A 26,431-nucleotide genomic window follows, 5' to 3' on the forward strand; every position below is an offset into this window, starting at 1 on the left:
ATAATTTTAACTCAATTTATTAATCTTTCTTTGTCTAATTTGTAAACGTAAATATTTATATGACAGGTTTTACTAACAGTTTCGTTATTAAAAGCTTACATATAACATTAGTATTATATTATTCATAAATCATAACTATATACATTATAATACCTACTTCATAATAATTCTTCTAAGCTGTTTGAAAGACAATTATATTGTTATCGCAAAAGTAGTTTTATAAAATATAAAAATACCAACAATATTGTGTGATAAACAATTAAATGCTAATATAGATGAGAAATAGACCATGAGCAAAATGTAGTATTTTTTGTGACTACTTTTTTCATTGATCAAAGTTGCAAGTTTTTCAATAGAAAATTAAGAAAGTTTATTTAACTATAATAATTGCTTAGTATTATTTTTGAAGAACAAACTTACTAGTAACCACGATGGTGCATAAAAAAACTATAGAGACCACTGGAAACAACTCCATCACTGCTAGATGACCGCAATCATTTAAAATTTTTCATCTGAAAAAAATAACTAAATATTAGAAACATTCAAATTTAACAATTGTTATTATCATGCATTAATTTTTAATTTATGATTATGGGATATAAATTAAATTTACAATCTAAATGTACTTAAAATAAACAAAAAAGGAAAAGCGAGTAACTGCAGCTCTGCTGATCAATAGGTGTCGAATTATACTTGAGTGTACTTCGTCATTAAGTAAGTTACAATTATGTATGTGTTGAATTTAAATTCAAAGACAAAATTAAAAACAATTATGAGCAATGACAGTTTGTCAGTATATATTACCAAGTATTTATAATATATTTATATTGCTCTTATAGCAAACTCAACTTATTTTACTATTTGTTATACGGTTGGTTAAATTAATTGTTTGAAAACATTACATTTACAATATTATTAATATTTAATTGATATAATAACTAGTATAATACTAATATATTATTATTATTATTATTAACTTTTCAGACAATATAAAATAGCTATAGAACGATTTGAGTAGATTTGTGTATACCTAACCATAAAATCAATTCTAACGTTTAGAAAAACTCATTGTTTATAGGTATTAAATATAATAATATACGTCAATACGTTCAAGTCCCCAAGAATAATGTTTTTGAACTACAACAAAACTAAATTCTAAACATTTTTATTTCTCTAAAAGTCGATGACAGACCCAACAGCAAAAATTATAATAATATTAAACACACATTACAGTAATGTAGATATTAGATATATTAATCGCTCCGCTCAGAATCTAAAACACGTTTGATATAATCATTTTGTTTCTACATTTTAAATATTTGTATGATATAATATTTACTACAGCAAAGGTTTTTATTTTTATACTTGACTCCAACTTATTTTTTTCATATAAGACTATATACTTTCATGGTCACATATATTGTAGTTGAAAATCTAATGCTAGTATGTAAAAAAAAAAAGTCAAAATATTGAAAAAACTTGAAATACAAAAATAAACTGTATTGATTAATTTTAAATGTTTCTATTTATTATATAAATATTTTAAACTTATAAATACATAAAAATTTATATAATTATTTATTAGATAGAGTTTGAACTTAGGCATTATATTATAATGTTCTAAAGAATCAGATCACTCTTACAGAAAAAAAAAAATAGATAAAAAATATTTAAATATTTACACATCGACAATAAATTCTCTAAAAAAATTGGGAGTTTGATAATATAGTACATAATAGTATTTCATTCGTTGATTTTCAAAAAAGTATAATACTAAGTCACTGTAGCACTTTAGCTTACCTCAAAAACTGGCCATCATAATAAAAAAAAGCATTATGCAATATGCATGTAGAAATAAAAAGGTTAAAGCAGGAACCTCATTCTACATTATTTTTACGTTGGTATACAACCAAAAACAAACTTAAGTCAACGTAATGGACTGTCTTATATATTATTAAACCTAGCCATAGAAAAAGTAGGGAAAGAAGATGTGCTAGAAAATTTAGGTATAAAAATGAGTAATATTATATTTATAATGTCAAAGTGTACAACTGACAATGTTGTATTAATAGTGAAATACGAAAAAACTCATAGAAAAATGTAAGTGATTATTAATGATTTAGAAGTGTTGAAGTGAATACGATTAAAATTAAATGTGAAAAAAACAAAATAAATCTTCTATTTATCATTCAATCAACGAAGAAAAGTTTCAGATTTTATGTACATTCATCTGAAAGTAAATGAGTATAATTTTAATCGAGTGCAGGAGTTCAGATACGTATTTAGGATACACATTTCTCAGAAGAGCGAGATTCAAACAAAACGAGAACAAGAAAATAGGAAATAGGTACTATTATGAACTAAAGAAAATACTCAAGTCAAAATGTTAACAAAATGTCTAAACATACTCAACTCTAATGAATCCTAATACGACTTGTTTTGGTAAAGTCGGAAGTAAACCATAAACATTGCATAATAAAATACGAAAAAATAATCTAGTAGCTAGAAGCGGAGAATCAGAAACAACCAAGAGATTAAGAAACTCTATTGATACCTTGGAATATTGAGTGAATTAAAAAAAAAAAAAAATACAGCATGTAACCAGATACAATTTGACGAACTCAGACAAGTGATAAAGAATGAAGGTGTAGAATACGAAGTTTGTTAGTACGATCTTAAAGGCAGGTAAAAAATATAAACACATATTTACCTATATTTTTCAAATGTGAAATCGCAATGCAATAAATCAAGGTAAAATTAATTTAATTTAAAATATAAAAATAGATAACATAGTAGGTAACACTCAATTATAATATTATGTATATTAAGGTTTTATACGTAGGTAGAATACGTATTATGGATTAGAGGTAGTTATATATAGTCAATATTATTTTTCATTCATATCAAAAGTTTTAAAGAAGTAGATGCACAATTATATGCTTATTTTTTTTTGTTTTTAAATATTGTCTGTTAATTTATGAACTAAGACCACATATAAAGCCGCCTTTTATAAATATGGTTGTGCAGAACTATAATATTTTTTTTTGTCAATTTAAGAGTACAAATTTAGAATTCTCTAGCTATTCTATGATTAACTTAATCGACATTTCTCTGTATGCCACTGAATATTAATTTACTATAGTATGTGTAATAAAATCGTAAAGCTAAATTATTATATATATATATATATATATATTATAATATAATAATATTAACTTTAGAGTAATAACGTTAATAGTAAAATACATATTACGTTTTAGGTGAATATAAGAAGTACCTTAGTATGCAAGGTCTGACTGAAGTGTGGGAATTGGTGTAACTTTGGAACTGGCGACCCCTGATGCCCTCTTAGCATAATCATTATAAGATTACAATAATTGTTCAATTAAACGTTCCTAACCAAGCTTTTAGAATATTTATAAAGTTTTGAGAAACGGCAAGTGAATGTAGGAGAAGGTTAAACTTACTCGTAGTATATATTTTTTTATACTCTAAAGAACACATTAACACGTATTTATTTTAGCAATTTGAAAAAGTGTGCGTCTATAAATTAAGTATGCACTTTTGAAACCTTTTTCATAATATATTTATAATGCACTTTACCAAAATTGTGGAAATCAAATTTTATTACTTCAATCCCCAAAGGTGGTGATGTAAATAGAGTAACTAATTATTGTCCAATCTGTCTAGTTTCAATAACATTTTAAAAATGTTTGAATCATTCAAATCTAAAAAAAATACTCCGTTGCTATCTCCATTAGCAAGAAATTAGTAATAACCAACATGGTTATAGTAGTGGTAAAACAATGAATCATAATATTTTGGTTTCTCAAATATTCATATTAGACACTTTTTCATTTAGATCCCAAGTCGATGTTATTTATACAGAATTTTCTTAAGTGTTTGATAAAGTAAACTATTCTATACTAATACCTTAATTACATAATATCGGTATTCGTGGTCCATTTCTTTCTTGAATATCATCTTATGCAACAAACAGGGAAAAAATGTTAAGTATACAAATTGTAAATCTAATCTAGTCAGTGTGACCACAGGTGTACCTCAAGGATCATATTTAGCTATTATTATTCATTAATTATTTAAATATATTGCATTCTAGACTCAAGTAAACTTCTTTTGGAAGACGATTTAAAATAATTTCGACAAATAAAGAATACATAATAAACACTTATTAGTTATTACAATATACTGTTAGAAAATTGTACACAATTTCAGGCTTTAATATTAGAAGTTGTAACTAATCTTGTGGGTTTTAAAATATTATATACCTACTTCTTAGGTTCGTTAAAAAATAGAATACGACACTGTGGTTTGTTCACAATACTTAAATTATCAAATTCAATGGTTAGATAATGTTCAAAATCGATTTATTCGGTTTATGGCCTGCAAATGACATGTATTTGAACTCGTGTTCAACATTCTCTTCATCGACCACTACAAAATTTGTTTGTAATCGCTAGTTTATCCAAACGAAGGTAAATATCTAATATGCAAATTGTATTTAAGATTCTTAATGTTTTTATTGATTGTCCAGAAATTGTATGTTATCTCAATTTCATTGTCCCTCAATGTAGAACTAAGTCTACCACTATGTTTTATGTATTCACACGTAGAAAAAAAATGTATGCATTAGCTTCTTCTATAAATAGGATAATGTCGATAACTAATGAAATAAATATTGAATTGTTAAACTTTAATTGCATTGATAATTATACAAACAGAATTTATTGTATTTAATCACTTGTATTATTGTATCGTATAATTATTGATTGTTTGTTTTTTTTGTTTCTGTTTAACCTAATTTATAAATAATTGTAATTGAATCATATGATCCGTTGAAAATTTAAATAAATAAATAAAATTTTGCTACCAAAATTCAGTTTCAGTTAAAAACAAAAAAGTCTCGTATTGAATACGACAAATTTAAATTTCTCTATTTAGAACATCATCGAACAGCGAATTCCCAGTACGGTTCCGCTTGGTAGTTCCAATTATGGGCTCTTGAACAAAAGATCGAGATGGAAGAACGGATGAATTGATAACTCAGTACAGTAGTGACTATTATTAGTTATACATAACTACACAAACGTTTCAAGTGGGTTGCAGCTCTACGTTACTATAATACACAATGAAAGAAAACATTGTAGAATACATTATATTATGATATAATGATTATAACTAGAACTATTTTAAACCATGTTATGGGAATTTAATACATATAATTTTTCAGTTGAAATTCTTTAACAGGTTTAATTTTACAATAAATTAACATATGTATTATGAAACTATACGCCATGTTAATTAAAAACAATGTTTAAATTTCTTCGAATACCGCAACTATCCTAACAATAAAGTTAATAAATATCTTATTAGTCATACGCGTTCGTGAGCTCAATATCATAACAAACTAGGTATAACAATTTTTCTTTTGAAAAAAATAATTATATAGGAGTACATGATGTAGATAATATTATATTTGTTTGAAGTTCGCCTTCTTAGAAATTGAAGTTGATAAATATATATTTTAAAATATGTTTTACTAACTTATATTGCACTTAATTATTTTCGTGTATGTCATATTAAGAATGTTTGTAATTTCATCATATTTTTTAAAATAAATTAAAAAAATATAGTATTATATAATGTCATATATGGTATGTTACGAAATAAAAATATATATGTAAAATAAACTCATCTAACTGCATTAGAGGCACATTTTTTGAGAATTTAATTCATAGTTTTTTTTACTAACCATATAGTTTTTATGTGATTTAAAATCTAAAAGATACAGTTATAACCAAAATAGTATAAAATAACATACTATTTAATAGAAAAAAAAGCGTATTTCAAATTCACAAACGGATCAAACGTATAAATAATTATTATCCGTTGTATATCCGTTTGTATGTTTCATGTATCATATTCTACTGAATGTCACTCTTGTTGTTTAGTATTTCACTTGTTTATCGCTTATTTTATATTTGATGAAAATGATATGACCTCCATATATTCGCACAGACAGTATCCAGATTCCACACTTCTTGAGATTTTTAAATCACCTTTTTTGCGTATCTATTAACTTTGTCACGTATATTCATGAAAATTGTTCGTTTAATTTACAAAATAAATTTAATACTATTATAATGGAGTATTGTGCTTAGGAGACGTCACATGTGATTTTTCATTCTATAAAGTATATTTTTTTAATAATATTATATATATATATATATAATATACAGTACCTATATATCTACTACACAACGTAATATTTTTTATTAAATGTATGAAGTTTACATATATATTATTATGCTGTTTGATTATATTATGTTTTGTTTTACATAATAAATAAAAGTTGTTACCAGTACACAATGGTACACTTAAATAAAGATTATTTTTAAATGACATTATAATATAGTAATTAATTTTTTGTGTTTCTCAAAATGCACAATTTTTTAAGGTAGATTTATGAAATGGATTCAAATATAATAAGATATAATTATTCTAACATACAACACAATTGAATACAATTATTACAATAAAAATAAGACATATTTTTAATTAAAAAATATAAGTTCATATATTTTAATTCTTTGAAATACTATAGCAATCAATTATTTTAAAATCGTGAATTCGTAGTAATATGATTAGTTTTTTCAATTATTGTTACTTTTTGCAAAAAAAAAAAAAGGTGGACAAGTAGATAATTGTTCTGATGTACAGTAAATCTCGAGTGTATATAATAATTATTAAGTAAGTGAATATAATGGATATGTTAAATTCAAATAAAATGATAAATTGATTTATATGAAAAATTTTTCTGAACTGATATGATCTTCAACCTATAATATTAAATATATTTTATACAATATTTAAATTCATGATAATGTGACATGATATATTGAGAACTATAATTATGCATAATATTAAATACAACTATAGGTATTAATAAAAAGTTTAAAGTCTCTTCAAATATTATTTTTTTCAAATATATAACAGCAAATTAAAAATTTGATTTGATTATTTTTTCTTTTAAATATTTAATTTTGTCCAATTAAAGTCTGTAATAGTCAAATTTGTGTACTTGAATTATTAAAATTTTTAAAATTTTGTAAGACAAACTCAGACAAAAGTTTCTACTATATTCGAAGAATTGGCTATTATAGTATTAAATTAAACATTTGTTGTAAAAATTTAAAATCCAAATGCTCATAAAAATAAATAGGTAATTATGCATTTATTGTTCCTATATTATATATGCCTATTTGATATTTATAAACGTAAGAACATATAATTTGAAATCTTGTATTTTTCAATATGTTCAGCCAAGCATATAATTTTTTCTACCAATATTTATAGAAAAAAATAAAAATATTTGAACATTTGAAATTTCTATAAATACCTTTAAATATTTTTTTAAATGCTGTGGCGTATACGAGATTAATATGATATAAACAATATTTTTAGAATTAAAACAAAATATCAAAAATCGTTTGTTGAGAAATCGTTAATTTATGAATGAATATCTAATGTTGTTAACACTTCAACTTCAGACACTCATAAAAAAAATTATACAAGTACGCTCAACTTTTTATTATAATTCTGGTAAGGAAAGTATATGAAAAACATTGTAAACTTAAGGTATAAATATTAAAAATGTTATACATTTTTAACAATGAAATAATTTGCAAACATTCATGATTTTGGTATTTTTACTTTTTAAAATAAGTAGGTAACAAAATTTCAAATTCAATTTTGGTGAAACTTATTTTACTTAAAAAATCCAGTTTTGACTTTTATTTTATTTTTCCAAATTATTTTCAAAATTTGTATTACTTACCGTTAAAAAGTAACTAATGGAATAATTTTTCTTTCAGGAACTACCCTTAAAGTTGAAGATCTAAGCATTTTTTCTATTTTAAAACTTGTACACATATAAAAAAAACCGAAATTGACATTAATATATTCATTTTTTCACTTAGAAATAATTAATATAAAAAGTTTATTTTATGAAAATTTTACTTACGAGTTCAATTTTTTTTTTTTATATATATCTGAGATTTTTTTTACTATGTCTTCTTAACAACTATAAATGTTGAATTAATGATTATCTTGTATGTTTAGCTATGTATTTTTTTTTAAATATAATGTTTTATTGGCACTTAATAAACATATTTATTATTTAGTTAACTTACGTTTTAATTTTTTTTTTTTGCAAGGAAAAATATATAATTTTAAAGTACCAACTAATTTATGTATTTGTGTATTATACTGAAAAAAAAATGTTGAATTTAAATATTCTATTCATTCGGCTTTTATTGATAGAATTCTGATATTAAATATTATAAGTTTCACAAGAAATAATTATAACAATGGGTATTTCTTTTGTCACTCAAAAATAAATATTTTCAGATGTATTTTGGAAATCAAAATTTAACATAGTGTCTTTAATGACTTGAATTTCAACAATGTATTTTGTCAGCATTGTACATGCATTTTTTTTTTTTTTTTTTTTGTTAAGTATTGTATTTTTTTGCGTCATATATACGTAATATTTTGTTTTTATTTGTTTACCCTTAAGGTTACTTCAGATATTATGTTATAAGTTTGCTTCTTCTTTCTTAGTAATATTTTCATGTTTTATTTTATTTAAACAAATAAAAAACCGTGAATAGAGTAGAATATAATAATTGAAATAGAAAAATATATACATTTAAGATAATATTATAAACATATCAGATTATACAGCATAAATTAAAATTTTTATATTCTAACAGACTTTTTAGTAGAAAAAATTATGTAGTCTCTACTTTGGTAAACGTTTGTTAACTATCTAAAAACACTGTAAAATACAATTACATTGATCAAAACTATAAGCCTCTTCAATAAAAATTTCCATAAAAAAACGTTTCATTTTTAATATCTACTCGAATTGTATTCTGTATACTCCGATGTAAAACAAAAAGTTTTTTTTAAATTTTTTTATCGATGCCTGCAGTAGATTTTCGATGATCTATTCCTCACACTACAGTTCATTACAGACTTCTTCTTTCACAATATTATCATGTAGTATCATAATATGAGATAATTGTGTCATATCGATGTATTGAAATGTTTCATCATTTTATTTTTAAATGAAATAGTATTTAAATCACTTATTTTGTAGTTGCATACATATTTTAATAACGTCATTGGATCTACATATAATATATTAAAGACGCGTAGAGTTACCTAACGCACTAGTGGCTTTTTGTGTCTATACTACGAAAAACAGTGTTCGCGGGAATATTTTAAAGAGTTTGGTCGGTGGTTTTCCATCATAAGTGTATTATGCGTATGTAATCGCACAAAGTGTATCATAAACGTACGAAACATTTAAATATAATTTTAATGTAATATGCTTAAATTGTTGTGATGTGTACATAGGTACTAAATATAACATATGCAATATTATTATTTACTATGACTTATGACTTGAAACATTAAATACAGAAAATTATTTGTCAATAGTTAGTGGACGACCTTGATTTTGAATGCAATTTTAGCATTCGAAAACTTATGTTTAGCAGGGATTTAATTATATACACGGCAGTCGATCGAAATATCGAAACACAATTTGATATTTGCACACGCCACACAACGACACAACATACGAATAGCATATTACTTACTATTTATTTAGTCTATTGACTTTTAATTAATTCATTTATTGTTGAAGTGTTTGACGGATGTTAATACTTTCTCCAATAATTCTTACTTGTGGAAAATTGAAGAATTTTGATTGATAGGAAAAATTAAAACGATATAATTAATAGTAATGAAATACCTCATTGGTAATCAATTGGTAACTGTATTTACGTTTCGTGGATTTGACTTTTTTTGTGTTTAAAACTGATAATTTGAGTTATCTTTTAATTGGTACAATAGATAAACACTTGCAGCATATTGTATGTTATATGAATTTTAATATTTTATCGGAACATAATGGACGTAGACATTATTGTATTTTGTTTTATTATAACAACACACATAAAATAAAAAATGTTCATAATAGTTTTTTATATTAATATCTTTTTTAACTATCTTATAATGCACCATAATATGTTACAATAAGCTATTTATTAAAACAACAAATCGATTAATTATTGATAAATATTTTTGTAATACATTATTAGAAGTCTTTAAGTGGTTTAAAGTTGTATTCAATATATTATCACGAATCGAACGTTTTATATAACTATATAAAATATTTTCTATATTATACAAACTATATACATTTTATATGTATATTTTAGCTGTGCTAAAACAACAATAATAATAATATTTATTTTACTGGTATGTTTTTTTTAATTATAAATGAACAGTCTCGACTGTGATTTATTTGTGTACTAAAAAAATATATTTGAGAAATTATTCATAATAGCTATATCATACAATTATTGAATTATCCATTTTTCTCTGTTTTCTTTTTTTATGGGGGGGAAAATGAAAATAATTGAAACTATTGTTTGAATTAAGTATGAAAAACGTATAAGTTTTGAAAAATTAAAAAAGTTCATGTATGTTCGAGCATGTAATAAATTAACTCTTAAGAGTTGTTTAGTATAAACTATAGTACATCATTTATAACCTTTGTTAAAAAAAGTCATGCGTTTGAAAACTATATGATTTTAAAATATATTCTAAATTTAATAAAATATAGAAATTTATAAAAGTTAGATGAAAAATGAAGTTCAAAAAAAAAAAAGGAATATTAATATTAAATTTATGCAATAGATACCAGCTTTAACATACCTAATTATTTGTCTAATTGTATTTTAATTAAATCATAAAAATTTGAAATTTTTATTAAGTATATCTATATGTATACATATCTACAATTGTACAAACATTTTCTATACAAGATAAATATTTAAAAAAATATTTGCTATTTACCTAAAGTATTTTAGACGTTTAAATTTTTTATATTAACGTATTTATTTATTTTTTTAACCAATTTAATTTTTATCACAAGTTTAAATGTTAACAAGCATACTATTTAATAAAAAAAATATAAAAACGTACATATATTTTGTAGTTAATCATGAAAATATAATGCAATACTATTTACAAAATATCAGTTTTACAAGATTCTAAGAATATTGAAAACAAAATATAGACATGCATTTTTTTTTTTAATTTAAAGTTGAATTTGGACAAAATAGTACTTTGGTATAAATACTGTGTGTATAACACTAGATGAAATTTCAAACTTTTATTACAATAAAATTTTATCTACACAAGATTATAAAGTTATAATCTTATAATAAATACACCTATAGAATACTCCAGTTTAAGGATAAAATACATTTCCCATCCAATTGCTCCAAAACAACCAATAAACGACACAACTATGTGGTAATAATTTAATTAATACCATTATTTTGGTGGTTTCTGCAGTTTTTCGACATTGTCCAACCGATATAAATCTCGACAAAATCAATATCTAGAAACCGAAGCGTTATTTTATTGTTCCTAAATTATACGCTTTATATTTTATATCCTCTTTGTGTTCGAAACCGTTTACAATACAACGGTGTGTATCGACAAACACGATGACAATAAAAAACGAACACGAAGTTATGTTAAACTGATTAACATCGAACGCCAATTATGGTTAAATCAGAATACATAAAACTATATTGTTTTGATTATTATTATTATTATTATATTGTATGTTTTGATTTTATAGTTATTAATTATTAGGTAATAACATTGGTAGGTATAATATTAACTATGGTCACTACTCTCGAATACTAAATGGCGGTGTTAATATTATACTACACCAAATAAAACAACTATTAATTTATTGTTAGATGATTTTGAGATTAAGTCTGTGTACAGTGCTTTTGAAGTTAGTCTTATCTCAATATTATACTCTATATTCATAAACCCATACAAATAATACGTATTGTTTTTATAGTTTCCTTATAATATCTTTCTTTTGAACCACAATAATTGTATTCAATAAAAAGCAAGTATTTATTTATTTCCAAAATGATGCAACATTAATATTTATACTTCATAGTATGTACGATACAGATGTATTTGTATAGACGATAATTAATAACGGCTATATTTTTCGGAATTAGTATAACAGATGACCTAATTATCACGGTTTTTACACAGCATGTCAACTAGTCATAAGTTGTAATATGTATTAAAATATTTTATAAGTCATTTTAATCAAAATAATTTTGAAAATAAATTAAATGTCATATTGAAGTTTATTTTAGTTCGCTAATCTTATTTTTTAAATTTATTTTTATATTTTAAAATATCAATAAAATATACTACATATCTTGATAAATATATATAATTTGTGTACAATTTAGAGAGGTAAAAATAAAAAGTTGAATTATCAATATGGATGTGAAAAATTAGAATCTATTTCTACTTTTCCCGCTGTTATATCAATCATCGTCTTGTTGTTACGCAAATAGATATTACGAATAGCATTAAAATAAGGAATGACTCCCTTAGGGACTTTTCTGTTTTATTTTAATTAAAACTCCACAAAATTAATGCCGAAGTGAAACTCAATAAAAAAAAAACCTACAGTTTAACAACAAAAGACATTGTTATGAAATATGTGTACAGTTTATTATAAAGTTAATTAAGTCTAAGCAAATACGTAACAGACAACAGTATTATATATTTTGAATTGTTTTCTATTGCATTATGATATATTTATAAACACATAATATTATAATATTTCTGTCTAAATAATTAAACGTATGTCATAATAAATTATTTAATCAAATTATAATATTCACAATTAATTTATTTTTATATTTCATAAAACATGTTATTGGACGAACATAAAGCATTCTATTGTATCTAATCGCAGTAAAATATTATTTTACACGTAAATTTACATTTATGGAGCATTTGAATAGAAAAAAAGTTTTCGGAAAAATTAATATGAAATATTAATACAAATAGGTAGTATTAATTTTATCTGCAATCTAAATTCTAATGAAAAATTTTTATAAATAGTTATGGTAAGCTCTTGAAATAGGAATAATACGTGAATTTTTAATATTAAAATATACACAAATCTTAATAACAATAAGACAAAAATTGTATTATTTAGAATAAATTAAAATTAATGCATATTGTTTATATGTGCGATTTTTAATTAAACTAAAAACAATTCCATAATAACTATGCTATTTTATTTAATAATTACATTACATACCAATAAAGTATGTTAGTTTTTATTAAAATTATATTATATATATATATAGTTTTTGATTAAGGTTTATTTGCTTTCATTTATTGTCAGTCAAATGGATGTATTTTTTTTTCAATGTGATAAAATGCCATGTAACGAATATATTCCATTGTTAGCAATTAAATCTTGCGTTAAGACTCTTTTACGTAACAAATAAGAATAGTTTTGGAGACATTTTTTCAAATGAAAATAGTTTTATAATAAAATCGGAACGAAATAAATCGGCAATTTTGATATTATACTATAAGATTATGAGACATACAATAAATATTTTAGTTTATTTATAAAATCCAACACACGATTGCACAGTTTGAGTGTAATAGGATAATTTAAAACCATCTCGTAATCATGATTATGACGGAAATTCTAGAAAATAAACGAGTGTTGTTTCCTTCAACTGTCCTTTGCGAAGAGACGATCGACTAAACCATTATTATTAAAATATGAAACCATCACGTAGAGCCGATTACGTAGGCCATGTGACCTGGTATAATGTTAAAAACGCCGTCAGTAGCGGATGCCCAAGACCGGTCACGGATCAGAGAACGCCTATGTAATATTATTATACACGGTCGACGATGATAAGGTTCAAAGCGCATCGAAGACATTGGGAGGTTTTGAAGTATATTATGATTTATAGTTTTAAATCTGCAGGGGTGGATCCAGACCCCGTTTGGAAATTGTTTACGAGAATAATGATTGTTTTTAAACCATAATACTTTTTTATTTTTTTTTTGCCGTCTTACCGTCACACTTTCTATGCCTCACAAAGTCAAATTTCTCAAACAGATAATATTATACTTACACATTGTTGAATAAAAATTCTAATAAAACTTGAACGACTTTGCAATACTCCGTGCGTATATGCATGAACCTGAATAGGACCCATGGAATCGTTCGACGTAGTAACGTCTGCACGTGCTTAGGTCAAATTATTAAGAATTCCATCTTATGTGTACGGGGTGGCATTGCAGGTTCGATCTTAGACCAGCATTTAATAAGAAATGAGAAAAAAATAAAACTTAACTGTCGTGAAGTAACTATATACAGCATATAAATTACTCTTCACTGGAATTTTTATGTTTATATTGACTACGAGTTATTTTTTTACGGATAATACAACTGACAAACCCTTAACAGAACGTATTTACTTATAATAAATATTTCCACATTTGTATAATTCTATGATACGTACAGTAAAATATATTTATGTTATTATTACTAAAATAAAAATAAAAAAAGCAAATAGTAAAATTAAACTAAAAACGGTTTTAGATCTCATATTACTAGTACACGACGTAATTCGCCCAAATTCAATTATGGAGAATCTTCTTCTCCATAATTTTTTTTCTTTAATAACCAGTAGTTCAAAATATTATTTTTGAATTTTTAAATATAATATTATTCTAAGACGTCATTATGTAAATATTACGTATATTTAATATACTATATTTCTTTGGATTGAAAACACAATTTCGCTTATTGACCAATCGAGTCTGATTTTAAATTATAGTTATTACTAAAATAGTAAGCATTATTGAACAAAACGTAGTGAATGCCGGTTATTTCTGTACTATACTATTTTGAAATTATATCAGACTTTTAAAATTTTGTCAAAAAAACTAAAGATAAAAAATAATAACATGGATCCATGCGAAGTTATGTAATATTTGAGTAAAATCAACATTTGAATAGCGGCAATGTATATACCTACCAAGGTCCACGACAATACAAAAATCATAACAGTACTTTACCGTTCTACATTGTACTATTTTATTATCATAGTACAATAATGATTACCATTGCTTTACATTATTCCTATTAAAATATACGTAATAACGCCACCTAAATACTTTTTCAAGAAATGAACTCGCTACTTCCGACGGTAAGCCGAAGATTTATGTACCGCAGTTTCCGACTCCAATATAGTTAACGATGTCCACAGTTTTTATTTTATTTTTATTTTTCTCTTTGGCTGTACGCATCTAGTTCAAAAAGTGTGTTGATAGTACCTAGTGGGGTGGTGGGTGCATGCATTTATTCACCTAACTATCAACTCGCCTGACCGTATTTAACGTATCCTAATGACTAATGAGTGGTTCCGTCACGGTAAACCACTTCCGACGCACGTCTTTCGCTGTATTTATATACGTATAATCGTCACGTTTTCGTAAAATCAAATCCTTGAACAATGTTCTGGTCACCCGGACTACGGGTATTCATTCATATTATTATCCGACGTGTAGGGTTGGGATTATTCTATTTATTTATTTATTTACGTTGCGTCCCGTCTCGTATATTGTGGTATGTATCCAGAATTCATCGACCACCACCTTCGTAGGGCTTATTTAAAACATCAGAACCATATGAAATTGTATCTACCACTGTGATAAAATTGTATACTGTTTTATTAAATGTGAATTAAAATAGGTTTGATAATATTGGAGAAATTCGTTAAATGTTATTCAAATACAACATACCCAAGTAGGATAAATATATTATTGTATATTAACTTGTGTGTATAAAATTAAAGACGGAATATCATTATATATTATAATCATAATGTTATTATTGAATCATTATCAGTTTTGATTGAACCAACGGATACATGAAAATATTGTAAATAATCATTCATCATAGAATCCAAATTTCAAAATTCACTCCGATGAGCTGTTAATGTAAGGTAAATTATTATATTAAATACTGAATCTAAAAATATCCACCTGAGTTTGTTTACAAATAAGCGACATTATACTCACGATTTACCATAAACGTTTGTAATTAAACAATTATATAAATTATTTAACTGATGGACTTTAGAGGAACCTACAATCTTCCAAAATAGTTCATCTCCTTTGTTATGCTAAACTTATGGAAATAGTTTGGCCTCTACATTCTACAACTGTCATGACTTGAAAGCTTTACGAAACTAAATTTAGATATATACTATAATGTATTTTACAGTACTAAAACGTTTCGATAACCCAATGTTTTCCTGACTATTATACGTCCTCTTACTGATTACTGGATTTTAGCCAAACGAAGAAAGTCTTCTAAAAACTGCTACAAAATCTCCAATTGCTTTAATTGCATTATAGTGGAAGCTATAATAGGGGTTTCATATTATGTTTGTAATTAGTTATATACACAGGTAAACAAAAAAGTGCTTAAATAGTTTTCATCTCCAATTTAAAAACTATTTCCATCTAAATAAGTACAATATGTTTGAATTTATTAAACATTATAATGTAATTATTTTAATATTGTTGAAAATAAAATGATTAAATTATCACGATTGAATATTATGCTTTAATAGGTACATATTAAATAATATTATTTAGCAATTATTATATTCTACATCACTCTTCGAGTAAGTATGTATAAATGATTAATGTGCATAACATAGAGTGTTTATTATTACTTTTAATTAACATCTGTAACTATAATAAAAAATATAATAAAATATATATGTGCATATATTAATTATTTTACATAGTTTATGAATATTATTTATGAAAAATCTAATAATATCGAATTACATATATTTCAGAATTTCGCAGTAAAAAAAAAACATAACAATGTGTAGGTATATGTACTTGTACATTTAAAAGTTTGGTAACGTATATAATTATAAAAAAAAAAACATTTAATAATTATAATATAAATCTAAAGGTAAAACTATTAAATAATATCAATTAAAAATACGATATCAGCTTTAAGTAAATAAGTTAATTATTTTTAAATAATTTACAAATATAATTACCAATAGAATAATTGTTTGATGGTTTCAGAAGTATTTATTTAAAAAATAATCTGAGGTAATTAGGAAAAAAATTTATTTTTATTTTTTTGTACCAGGTGTTACGAAATAAAAATTAATGTTATTTTTAAAAATGTAATGTATTAGTTTTTTAATCAGCTACTATATTATTATTTATTACCTGAACACTTTGAAGAACATTAAAATATCTATAAGACCAAAGAGAGGAATAATGATAAAGAGGAAAAAAATAATTAATAAAACTTGAACTTATGTGATAATGATTAGAGATTACCAACCGATCACTAAAGTATTAAGTTTAATAGTCAGTTAAAATATTTTATGTGGACTGTAATAATTTATAAACTATTTGTAGCAAAAAAATAAATGTTTTTATATTATAGAATGTTTGTAGTTTCCAATAATAGTTAGGTATTTTAGTTCATATACACGTTATTATAATTGTATCGAGATACAATATAGTTTTGTGTGATAGAGGATAAAGCCATAAATCATAAGTCATAGAAATTGAGAACGGGTAGAATCTAATCTTTGTTATTTGGCCCACTTCTGTTTCATATAAACTCTTGGATTTTTATTAAAATATTTAAAAATATAAATTATATTACAAATAAATTATTACTTAATGGTTCTGTTTAAACATTATCTTGGCATTGTTTATGTTATTTTAGAAAAAAGTTTCCATGTTCCACGATACATCACTTATAGCTATCAGTTATTACCAGTGTTTATTATTTTATAAAAAACAATTTAGAATCATCGATCACTGATAACTTTCCTGTAAATAGAATAAAACCAATTATTGTTGTTATCTTATGTACCAATATGAAAATATTTACTATATATTTTTTCAGTTTATTTTTACTACGTTTTACTGTTAATATCTGATTTTGGTTACATAATAAGTATTTAATTGTGCGTGTATATTATTATCATTTATTTGAAAAATCATAAATGAGTTTAAACTAGAAAAATATTTTATTAAAATGCTATAAAAACAAACACACACGTTGCTTTTAAAACCTTAGTTAATTTTGTTATTTAAACACTATTTAAAAAATAAAACTAATGATTTTATTTTCATATTTTAAACAAAATATTTTTATCGGTTGTATTATTTTTATTTATATAAATATATAAGCATTTAGTATACATTAATGTATACGAAATATGAAAAGCAACAGAAATAGGTAACTTATAAATCAAAAAATAATTTACAATAATATGTATAATTTAAAATATTTTATATTATGGATTAAACAATGATCATTTTCATAATATTGAATAATTAAAATGCAAATAAAAAATAACATCAAATCAAGTGTATGGCAATTATTGTACTTAATATAAAAACCAAAATCAATATATATAGAATAAGAAATTATTGTAAAATGTATGTATCCTGTTTTTGGAAGTTTTTCCTTATTTGTCCTTGAAGTATAAAGATAATTTACATCTTTAAAATTAAATCTACATAATATTTAATAACCAAAAACTGATATAATACAAGGTGATATGATCACTTTCCACCTAAAAAAATGAACTACATACTTAAAAAGATTATTTCCAAAAACAGAGTATAATTATTCATACAACTGTAAAGATAATAATATATAGGTAAATTATAAGGAAAACATTGTTTTTCCTTATTTAAATTATGCTAGAGAGTTTTAATTTCACAACCATCCGATTTTCATTATTTATTTTATGACTATTTCGTGAAAAGTTTAAGGAATAAGAAAATATATAACGAAAATTGTATGTAGCAGATGGACTTGATCAAAAATAGGACACTAACAACAGATTTTATTTGAACATGACAAAATTAGAAAATGACTTTTCTCTTATCGATCAAATTAAATAAAAAAAGAAAAAACTGAAAAATATCACCTGTAAAATTTCCTGATGATATCCATAACACACTACATGTTTTGTATTATAACAATATTAGGAATGCGATGATCGATTGTTTTATGATTTAGATAAATTACAAACCTACTTATAAATTGCACTGACCTAAATATACAATTCATATGAAACGTGAACTCGCGTATAACAATTCTCGATTGCGGAAAAAAATAGACCAATCGAATAGAGGTAAATACCGAGCTTTTCTAGTTCTTTGAGCGTAATATTTAGTACAATATATATATTTATATATTCAGTACATAATGTATACAATAATTCATAATTTATCAAATGTGATGATGTTCACAGTTTCTTTCAGGGTTTGAAGAGTAAGAGCAAACGTCTACGATTTTCACACGAGTGCAAACATACTATAACAAATATTGTTAAATGAGTGTAGGTAAATGCGGGAGTTATGTTTTATACAATATCAATATTCGAGTGGATTTTTGCTGCATGGTCACCTTTCTTGGAATGCATAAGATTAAACAGAAATATATTTTTACCATCAACAGCGTGTACACGGAAATCTACAATTTAAGTGTAAACGTAATTAAAGGATTTAATTAGTTGTTAAAATATGATGCAAAAATATATGTCAGTTTCAGTGACCAAGCCCCCAGCACATTCATATTAACCTCAAATTAGATCAAAGAGTTTCTAAACAGTATAATATATCTAACCTCAGTAAATATAGGCCAATAATATTAGTATTTACTATACAATGTCTGCAGATTAATGAATAGTATAGTATTAGTGATAGAATAATATCCAGTAAATATTAAGACATTTTATGATGACAGAAAAACGTGTAAAGAAAATGTTTATTTTTACCATTACATCAATCTAAAAATATTAATAAAATCAATTGCACGCTTAATGTGTAATAATTAAAATGAATTTGTAAATATATTAATGTTATATTTAACATACAACATATTATTAATGCAAGTATAATTAATCTATCTAATAATTTTTGATTATGTTTTTAAAACGTCATCGCTTACATAATATGTTCTTTCTCGATTCTTTTTGCTCTAGAGCGAGACGTTTTGGCACCGTTTTTGCGCACTTTTGTGCACACTGAATGATTCATGCAAAATCAGATAATTTTATTTTGAGGATTGTTCGGGTCGTCAATTGTCTTAGGTCATTTCACAGCCCTTTTTAAACCTTTTAAAACTCCTCAAATGCTTGTGTAGGTGATAAATATTCATTTTCGTACACTTCCTTTTATAGCTCGAGGGTTTGTAGCAGTTTTCCCTAGTTTTAGAAAAAAACCTAAGGTTAACTCGTTGCTCTGTCCTAATATACTATGCATTTTTTGAAAAAAAAATCTAGCTCAAAAACTTAATCGAAGAAAATGATTGACATTTAGTCGTATCAATTGAACTCGAAATGAAGCAGTCATCAACAGCATTGACATACTCAAACTTGTAGTGGTATGCTTACTATTTTTTAGTAGCAACATCAATTCGGTTAAGTTTTCATATTATACACTTCATATTATTATGTTTATAATAAAAATAATAAAATAAAATAATTTAAAATCTCAACACGGCACGTTGGATAAGCAATATAAATACAAGCATTGTTCGATTTCTTAATATTTACTTTATTTTACGATTGTTTGGTTTAATGTAATAAATGTTGTTATTTTATACTAATACTGTGCCAATGCTGTATTAAAAATTTCATAAAATAAAGAAAATCGAAATATGAAAAATGACATTGAATTATGAGCTACTGTAAAATGTGGTTTATAGTGGTATTACAATATATATTATGCTACTAGAAAATCTAATTATTGTGAAAAAAAAAGAATGCTCGTTTCTTATAACATGTTCAAAATATAAGCAAATTAAATTTTTAGGTACATAAAAATGTTTTTGTTTAGAGAATAAATATATTATGTTATAATATGATACGTTTATTATTTTTAAATGTAATAAAAAAATAAAAAATACAATATTTTCTGTTCTTATCTTTTTATTTTACGTCTGGTAAATTAAATATATGACCGAAAATATTCCTTCTTAAAGTATAAGATAAAAACTAAGGATCTCTAAATAGATATGTTTTTTGAAAATGAAAATTCAGCATATACGAGTATTATATATTAAATCGTTTTATTAATATTTAGATACCCTAAAAACATATTTTAAAACTCTTATAAACGGGAAATATCTCATCATTGATTCCCCAGATATATGCAAACTTAGTTATTTATAAAGTAAATTATACGATTGTTTTTTTATTATTTTAGTTTAGTGAATTTATGATTTTATAACATAATATACCTACTCAACGTCCAATAACAATTCGTTAAATGTACTCTCATTGGTTAATGGTTTCTGAAGCTACATTAGCAATATCTTTTTATTTCTACAAATACAAAAAAAAAAAAAGAAATAATCATTTACATTCACATTAAACTGTCTTCTCTGTATTGTGAGTAAATTTAGGCGCGAGATGATGATAATTTAGGTATTTACAAAAACGCTTCATTATTATGCAACCACATCAAGATAGAAAAATCGATTGAACCAAAAACCATATCTCTATATGTTTGCATATTACTAGTCGTACATATTAAATACGCAATATTTTTTCGTCATCATTCACGTTCTTGCATTTAATATAGTAGAGCAAAATATTTCCATAAGAAGTATCACGTTTTGTTTTAATTTTTATATTTCTTGTAGCACAGTACATTTTTTTTTATAAAGATTAGAACATTATATATTTTTTATTTTTAAAATGTAAATATAACATATTAACATAGAAATAATTTCAGTTGTTGGCTGAAAGGACCATTTATATATTTAAATAAAAATAAAACACGCAGGGGGCTCTACACCTTTTATTACGAATACCTATATATTACTCTATGTAATATTATATAATGTATTTATTATTTTTCCTTAGCCACTTTCCTACATTTGATACATTTAATATATTATAACACATCTGTTGTTAAAATGAAAAATATTTTTATTAAATAACTAAATTTAAGTATACATTTAAACTAATTCTAATGGATAATTCGAAATTGCAAAACGTATTCAAAATCGTTTCATTATATAATTTATGAGATGATTCTAAGTTCAATATAAGTTTATACATTTGTAAATATACCATGACTAATAGAAATGCGAATTTTACATTTTATAATCTCCAACATTTCTAAAACGATCTTTTACATGGCACATAGTTGATCGTAATTATTAATGATAACTAACACAGTTCCCGATATATCATCTCGAAAATACATAAATAGATATTGAATTAATTTTTAAACTTTATAAAATAATTTCTTCAAATTAAATTTAGCATAAATTAGGTGATTAATGTAATATTTAGTAATTAAATAATAATTTTAAATTTTAAAAGAGCTAAATTAATTTAATATTACGGGGACTAAAATCTTACCTCACCCCTAAGTTAAACCTATGTTTATTAACAAAATATTACAATGATAAAAATATGAATTAAATTAGTTAAATAATATATGAGTTGTATGTCTAATAAATAATTGCAAACTTTTAAAGAAATAAAAAAAAAAGTAAATAACGTATTCTATTATAGTTAAATTAAAACTATTAATCAGTTCAACCACACTGCTAAAATGTGTATTGATATAAAAAGCACTGATCGCACCACAAAAAAAAACATATTATTATACAAGTCGACTACAATTTAGTTTAATGTCATTTAATTAAATGAAAGTGCTTTATTTACATTTAAACCGATACACCAAGGTAAATTCGAATTTCCTCGTAATGTGCATAATTTATTCAGAACTACGATGACTTTATGTGTAAAGAGATTTTGATAATTGTCACTAAAAATTAAAAATCTACTCATACTTTTTTATTCAAATTCTATTAATAGTAAAAATATTTTTCTAATTGTGTTGTTAAATTATAGGTTAAAACATAAGATATTTTTATAAGAATAAAACAGGTCTTTTCAATTTTTGATCCATAATCTCTGCCAATCTCATTTATATTTTTGTATTCGGCAATGCTATTGAAGTTAATATTGTCTTTATTTATTTTGTTTCTCATCAATCATTGAGAAATTGCATCAAGTGGTTGCTTAATATTATCATAATTAATATAACTAATTATGGAGTATAAAGTACCTCTAACAATGATATAAAAATTCCACATTTTATTGCATCTATCATGAGCATAATATAAAGTTATGTAATTACATAGGTACCTAAATTTTAAACATTATGTTCTCGTATTTTATAAAATATATTATACTGGTATTCAAATATTATTATTCTTATTTAAACTATACAATTTGATATAGAACTATATAATTTCAAGAATTCTAACTACACGAAACTAGTCTAGACTACAGGTAATATAGTTTCTATGATCCGTTAGGCAATATTATTATAATAACTCAATATTAAAGAACATTACTTGAATAGTTATTAAAATATAAAGTAAATTTGTTTTGCTTTTATGTTTAAGATTTTTTTTGTTATTATTTATTTATAGTTTCTCATAAAAACTATGATAGCTTGACGATTAGATTATTATATAAGATACACAAATATATATAGTAATAATGTTGAAGATTTTAAAAGTTGATTTAATTTTTTAATGTCAAATGCATAATTTATCATTAATTTTAATACTAGGCGATATATAAATCTATAATGGTTTTTATTATAAACTATATTTTAGCAGTAGATTATTTTATCTACGTTATAGCCCTTTAACTAATAGTTAATAATAGCGATTTGTGTGTAGGTTTTATAAAACAGAAATATAGAAAAAATGTCTTTTAAAATACGAAATAAGAAAGTTAATGATGAATTAAAACAATGCTAAATAAATGATTTAGTTTCTATTAGATATAATAGTAATCAATAAAACTATATAAATTGACTAAAATGTGAACTGATAATAGACAGGGAAAAAATTATGTTTTAAAAATCAATAGATTTATACAGAGTACTGGATAAAACAAAAATTATATTCATACTTTTGTGACTTGTGAGTGTACTGGTACAGTTATATAGTATAGTGAATAGTGATGAATGAACAATTGGTATTTTTAGTTCTGTTTTTATATATTTGCAAGAAAAATAAAACAAAACATGATATTGGCTACACAGTACTCGTAGTGGTAAAGAAAGATCCTACTACATATTTAACGAATGGCACACGGCTATTTAATAAAACACTAAATAAATATTCGTACATTTCTATAGCCTCGAATAATGTGTTTATAGATAAAATTTAACTGGTTCTGTGTTATCTTGGATTTTTTTTCAGTTTCTAGGAGTGTATAAAGTAATCGGCGTCAGTGTTTTGGAAATAACTTACTCTGTGCGAGTAATTCATTCTCAGTTTTTTGTCCATAATAGTTTTTGATAATTTTTTTACAATGTAATTTATTTTATGATAATGGTCTAAATAAAATTTGGTAACCAATTATTTACATCTAGGTTGGTTTTAATTTATTTATTCATTTAATTAATTAATTTATATTACCTATACGAAAAACTACTAGAAAAAAATACCTCATGCGAGTAAAAATGACAACGGAAACAATGCGAGTAACTACGGGTTAATAAGTGTCGTATATTTGATGATATAATAAGAGAATTGCATGAAATTGTGGTTGGAAGTAAAAAGACAAAGAAATAGATAAAAAAAAAAAATAATTAAAAAAAATCGGTAGTAATGATATTATGGAAAATTATTGAAGAGGAGGAGGAGAATTACATTTTAATTTGGTATGGAAAAAAATAAAAATAAAATTGTTATTGTCTTATTGAATTAAAAACTTTCAAAGAAGTAAAAAAAATAAATAAATGGATTTGAATTGAAAAAACATTTAAAAATAAAAAATTATATATAGAACTGATTAATTGTAACAACAATTAACGACGACACTTAATTAAATCCAAATTTATTGCGAAATACTGACACTACACATTTAATTAAATATTAATCATTTTTAAAAATGGTTGTACTTCTAATAACAAATATTTAAAAAAAAAAAATTGAAAATACAACGTTTTTAGTAAACATTTTATAAATGTATCGGCAAATTCCAATTTCAACACGTCAATCTTTATTGATGTTCGTATAGTTTAATGGTTTTTTATCACACATATAATATCTGACGTGCGTCAAAATATTACGTAAAAGTTATAAAAAATCAATAACACACTAGTAAATTACTAAAACAAATGTGGAACCCAACTAATGCGTAGTACCTACTAGAAACAATTCGGGATCCAATATGTATACAAATTTAATTTTGGGACTCAACTCGTATGCAGCCAAATTATTATTCATTGTGGAAGCTTCCGGCTACCAGTCAAATGAAAAGACCATGCCGTAAACATTGAACACGTGTAGTACGTACCATAATAATTCCATAGTAAGCTAGAAAGAAAATACATGGAAAAAAATTAACAACAAAAATAAATTTAATATATACAGTACATCTACATAATCTACGAGTATATACTTGACATATAGCATATTATATTATTTTGATTTGAAAAATATTCTGATGTGGAAATGTTCTCACTATATATTAGTTATTATTTGAATAACTTTAAAATTATATTATATTTACAAATTAATAATACAATGCTATGGAAAATTCCACAATTCCTAAAAAATCATATTTTTTTTGAATCACAACATGGTAGCTATAAAATCGTTATTCTTCGATAAATATTCAATTTCATTGAAATTCGATCTTAAAATATGTGTAGGAAAAAAATTTACATTTCAATTTTCTTTATTTTTATATTAGATATTTAAGTCTTTATTATTAAAAATACATTTTTGTCACGCAATATTTGTCAGACCCTGTTTATTATACTATAGATACAACAAATACTTTATTATATTAAGAATAAAATGTTTTAATAAACTATTCAAATATTGAGATTCAAGTTAATAGATATAATTAAACAATGAATATTATACTACACCTTTATATTGATACCTATGCGGTAGATTTTACACCTAAATCATTTTCCTATTTTTGTCATATCGTTTATTTAAGTTTTAATAAAGTATAATATTTAGGTAAATGGTATATACTATAATCTTTAAGCAACAATAAATTAGCTGAATATTCAAATTCGTGAAATCCATAGGGATAGTAGACAAACACGTATATATTATATATGTATAACTACTTGTGTGCTCCGTTTGTATTAACTTAACTCTTCTTAATTCCCTCCCGAATATTACAACTCGTTATAAAATAGGTCAGGATATAATGATTATTCTGTTAATTAATGAGCGTAAGAATCTTTCCTGTGGTTTGGATAAGTGCTTTTTGTAGATTAAGAATTGTCACTCTCTTTTGATTTTAAATTCATCAATAAAACATTTTAAGAGGAGCAACTGAAAATTTACATAGTATAATATATATTATATACATCTAAAAGT

The 26,431-nt window shown here is 23.9% G+C and overlaps 2 protein-coding genes across 5 annotated transcripts in view; both read right to left on the reverse strand.

Annotated features, from left to right (window-relative positions):
• LOC114124466 (DNA primase large subunit-like) overlaps positions 1–26,431 on the reverse strand; it is a 238,416-nt gene that overhangs the window by 133,886 nt on the left and 78,099 nt on the right. The window lies entirely within an intron of this gene.
• Positions 1–26,431, reverse strand: part of LOC114124462 (basement membrane-specific heparan sulfate proteoglycan core protein) — a 132,875-nt gene that overhangs the window by 88,280 nt on the left and 18,164 nt on the right. For 3 of the 4 annotated variants that reach the window (XM_050199439.1, XM_050199440.1, XM_050199437.1), the window contains one exon: positions 421–512. In XM_050199439.1, the coding sequence (XP_050055396.1) occupies positions 421–475 (55 nt within the window). In that variant the 5' untranslated portion in view covers positions 476–512. Of the gene's footprint in view, positions 1–420; positions 513–25,385; positions 25,406–26,431 lie in introns of all 4 variants that reach the window. The other variant, XM_050199438.1, reaches the window with a different exon arrangement.

The sequence above is a fragment of the Aphis gossypii genome, chromosome 2 (genome assembly GCF_020184175.1).
Source record: "Aphis gossypii isolate Hap1 chromosome 2, ASM2018417v2, whole genome shotgun sequence".
Taxonomy (NCBI): Eukaryota; Metazoa; Arthropoda; class Insecta; order Hemiptera; family Aphididae; genus Aphis; species Aphis gossypii.